General features: G+C 40.7%; 1 protein-coding gene across 1 annotated transcript; it reads left to right on the top strand.

The window, feature by feature from the left end:
• The first annotated feature begins 302 nt into the window (after positions 1-302).
• LOC140014137 (uncharacterized) lies at positions 303-3,829 on the top strand. The gene is made up of 4 exons (XM_072064542.1): positions 303-497; positions 882-2,329; positions 2,850-3,433; positions 3,735-3,829. Exons 1-4 carry the CDS (start codon positions 303-305, stop codon positions 3,827-3,829), a joined length of 2,322 nt encoding a protein of 773 aa, XP_071920643.1.
• The last annotated feature ends 738 nt before the right edge of the window (positions 3,830-4,567 follow it).

Genomic DNA, 4,567 nt, shown 5'->3' with positions numbered 1-4,567 from the left:
AGCACCATCTATACTCCAAAATACTGACCAGAAACTCAGCAAAGCAACAGCTAAAAAAAAAAAAACTAGTTCCAGCTTCAGGTAGAGTTTTTGTTTTCTAGGATTCGTAAAAAAATCTGCTTTGTGTCTTATTACTTATAGGGTAATTAATTCTGAAATTTTTGAGAGTTGAATTGTTTTAAGAACTTCGAAAAGGAAAATTGAGAGTGTGTGTGTTTTCTTGAGTGATACACGAGTGCTTTGCAAGGTAGACTAGGATACATTTGTTTTGCAAGTTTGACAATATGTCTCAAGAGGGGAACATGGCCGAGCCGTTTGAGACCGACATGTCACTCAAATTGGTGCTCCAAACTCTCCAAAAACAAGCGGGGAGGCTTGAATTTGTGGTGACACAACTATCCAATAGGGTGGCTGCCATTGAGATGCGAGGTACTGGAGATATTCCCAATAGGGCTTCAAGTGCTCAGAGTGTTGAGCATGATGCAGATGATGAGGGGGTATCATTCTAACACCTCATTCCGATCAAGGAAAAGTCACAGGGAAGCGAGGGAAGGTCGAGACCGACCTAGGAGAACCGATGACAATCTTGGTTCCATCAAGACTAAGATGTCTACCTTTCATGGAAAAAATGATCCTGAAGCTTATTTAGATTGGGTTAGGAGAGTTGAGCAAGTGTTTGAAATCCACAATTACTCTGAAGAGAAAAAGGTGAAACTTGCGGCTATTGAATTTGAAGATTATGCATCCATTTGGTGGGAGCAAGTATGTGCCACACAAGGAGGAGAAATAGGGAACAACCAATTGACACTTGGACTGAAATGAAGCAAATGATGAGGAAACGATTTGTACCCTTCCATTACACCACGGACTTGTACAATCAGCTCCAACGACTCACCCAAGGGTCCAGTTCGGTTGATGAGTACCACAAACAAATGGAGGTAGCAATGATAAGGGCCAATATACAAGAGGATTCGGAAGCAACCATGGCAAGATTCCTTAATGGATTAAATCCTGAAATTAGGAAGAAGGTTGAGTTTCAAGACCACTTTGAGCTACAACAAATGGTGTCTTATGCAGAGAAGGTAGAAAAGCAAGCCTTACCTATAAAGACACCTAGTGTCCAAACCACTACATCCCCTTCCATACCTTGGAGAAGAGATCAATTGCCAACATCCAATGCTTGGCCGAGGCAAGGCAATAAAGAAAGGGAAAACAGGCGAATGGAGCAACCGTTCCATCCGAGTGCAACTCCTTCTAAACCAACCCCGCGGCCAACTCTTCCAAGGGCAAATACGTCTACCAACCAGCCAAAGACATGTTTCAAATGCAAGGGAATTGGCCACCTCATGGCTCAATGCCCTAACCGAAGTATCATGTACATGAATGAAGAGGGAATGTGGCAAAGCGAAGGAGAGGAGGAATATGCGGACATGCCACCACTTGAAGAAGAAGGGAAGGATGATGACCTGGTTGAAATAGGAGAGGACCCCGTAGCTCGAACTATGGTGACTATGAGAGTGCTAAATGCACAAGCTCAAGAAGATGATCTCCAACGGACCAACATTTTTCATACGAGATGCAAAATTGGAAATGAGGTATGTCTCATGATCATTGATAGTGGCTCTTGTACTAATTGCGTAGCTGCTGACTTTGTTGAGCAAAAACACCTTCCATGGACTTACCACCCTCAACCCTATAGACTATCTTGGTTAAATGATGGGGGGGAAGTCAAAGTGACCAAACAAGCTTTAATCGCTTTTTCTATTGGTCGATACAAGGATCAAGTTTTATGTGATATAATTCCTATGCAAGCTAGTCATGTCTTGTTAGGGCGTCCTTGGGAGTACGATCGGCAGGCTGATCATATTGGACTCACTAATAAGTATAAGTTCATTATGGACAACCTCAAGATCACTCTTTCACCCTTGACACCTACACAAGTGTATGAAGAACAATTGCATCTAAGAAAAGAACGAGAGAAAAGGCAACTGAGAGGGGCAAAGAAAAAGCCGAATGTGCCTGAGGATGAGGAAAAAAAGAAAGTAGAGGCCGAGTTGAGTGAAAGAGAAAATTCGAGTGGGAAAAAGCTCAGTGAGGCCGAGAGCTTGAAAGCGAAGAAAAGGAGCTTTTATGCAAGTGTGCGTGAGATAGATAGGGTCTTGAATGCACAAAGTCTTCTCATAGTACTTATGTACCGGGAAGCCAATTATTCTTCTTTTTACACACTTGGCATAACCGATTCTTTTCCTAGTGCAATCTACTCTCTTTTTGCAGGAATTCAAGGATGTGTTTTCGAAGGAACTACCGAAAGGATTACCTCCAATTCGAGGTATTGAACATCAAATCGACTTTGTTCCTGGAGCAATTCTACCAAATCGACCAGCCTATAGAGCAAATCCGGAGGAAACAAAGGAAATCCAAAGGCAAGTCGATTGCCTCCTTGAAAAGGACCAGGTTCGTGAATCTCTTAGTCCTTGTGCGGTTCCAGTCATTTTAGTACCTAAGAAAGAAGGGACTTGGAGAATGTGTACAGATTGTCGTGCAATTAATAAAATTACTGTTAAGTATCGTCATCCCATTCCTAGATTAGATGATATGTTAGAAGAATTGCATGGGACAATCATTTTCACTAAAATTGACTTAGGATCTGGTTACCATCAAATAAGGATAAAGGAAGGAGACGAATGGAAAACTGCTTTCAAAACAAAGTATGATCTTTATGAGTGGCTTGTGATGCCTTTCGGCTTAACAAATGCTCCAAGTACTTTCATGAGATTAATGAACCATGTTTTAAGGCATTTTCTTGGGAAGTTTGTTGTTGTTTATTTTGATGATATATTGATCTTTAGCAAGTCTTTAGATGAACATGTTGAGCATTTGCGACTTGTTTTAAGTGCCTTGCGTGAAAATAGGTTGTTTGCTAACACGGAAAAATGTGTCTTTTGCACTCCTGAAGTTAATTTCCTTGGATATATTGTTGGTGCAAATGGCATAAGTGTTGATCCCGCCAAGATAAAAGCCATCTTAGAGTGGCCGACTCCAACCAATGTGTCTCAGGTAAGGTCTTTTCATGGTCTTGCAAGTTTCTATAGGAGATTTGTTAAAGACTTTAGTACTATTGCAGTACCTTTGAATGAGGTAATTAAAAAGAATGTGAGGTTTCAATGGGGAAAAGAGCAAGAAGAGTCGTTTCTTAAGCTTAAGAAGTTGTTAACTTCGGCACCTATTCTTGCTTTGCCTAATTTTGATGTGACGTTTGAAGTTGAATGTGATGCTAGTGGGATCGGCATAGGGGCTGTCTTACATCAAAATAATAGACCCTTGGCATATTTCAGTGAAAAGTTGAGTGGGGGAGCTCTTAATTACCCTACTTATGATAAAGAATTGTATGCTGTTGTGCGTGCTCTTGAAGTGTGGCAGCATTATCTTATGCGTAAGGAATTTGTGATACATACTGATCATGAATCAATTAAATTCCTTAAGGGTCAGGGAAAGTTGCATAAAAGACATGCGAAGTGGATTGCATTTATTGATTCCTTTCCGTACATCATTAAGTATAAGAAGGGGAAAGATAATATCGTTGCGGATGCATTGTCTAGGAGGTATACTTTGATCACTAACATGAGCACTAAGCTACTTGGTTTTTAGCACATTAAAAACATGTATGCACATGATGGCGATTTTTCTAATGTGTTTCAAGCTTGTGAACATGCTGCATTTCAAAAGTACTATAGGCATGAAGGTTTCTTGTTCAAAGAAAATTGCCTATGTATTCCCAATTGTTCGCTTAGGGAATTACTTGTTAGAGAAGCCCATGGTGGAGGATTGATGGGACATTTCGGCATTGATAAAACTCTTGACATCTTGCATGAACACTTCTATTGGCCTAAAATGAGGTGTGACGTTGCTAACATTTGTGATAAGTGTTTAAAGTGTAAACAGGCCAAGTCAAGGAGTAACCCTCATGGATTATACACTCCTCTACCCGTACCTCATGCTCCTTGGACAGACTTATCCATGGATTTTGTACTTGGCTTACCAAGATCTTCTAGAGGTATGGATAGTATCTTTGTTGTAGTGGATAGATTTTCTAAAATGGCTCACTTTATCCCTTGTAGGAAAACAAGTGATGCGCGCCATGTTGCTGATTTATTCTTCAAGGACGTGGTTAGATTGCATGGGGTACCGCGTACTATTGTAAGTGATAGGGATGTGAAATTCTTAAGCTACTTTTGGAAATCACTTTGGGGAAAGTTGGGAACGAAGTTGCTATTTTCTACTTCTAGTCATCCTCAAACGGATGGTCAAACTGAGGTAACCAATCGAACCCTTGGTGCTTTACTTCGAGCCATTGTTCAAAAGAACTTGAAAAAGTGGGAAGAATGTTTGCCTATCGCTGAGTTTGCATATAACCGAACCACGCATTCTACTACTAATCATTCTCCTTTTGAAATTGTTTATGGGTTTCAGCCGCTAACTCCTCTAAATTTATCACCTATTCCTGTTGATAAGTGTTTAAGCGCAGATGGTGTCAAAAAGGCAGAGGCTGTTCGGACCTTGCATGAGA

Source organism: Coffea arabica, chromosome 9c (assembly GCF_036785885.1).
Source record: "Coffea arabica cultivar ET-39 chromosome 9c, Coffea Arabica ET-39 HiFi, whole genome shotgun sequence".
NCBI lineage: Eukaryota > Viridiplantae > Streptophyta > Magnoliopsida > Gentianales > Rubiaceae > Coffea > Coffea arabica.
Note: the sequence above shows the minus strand (reverse complement) of the source record. Positions and strands in the feature narration are given on the sequence as shown.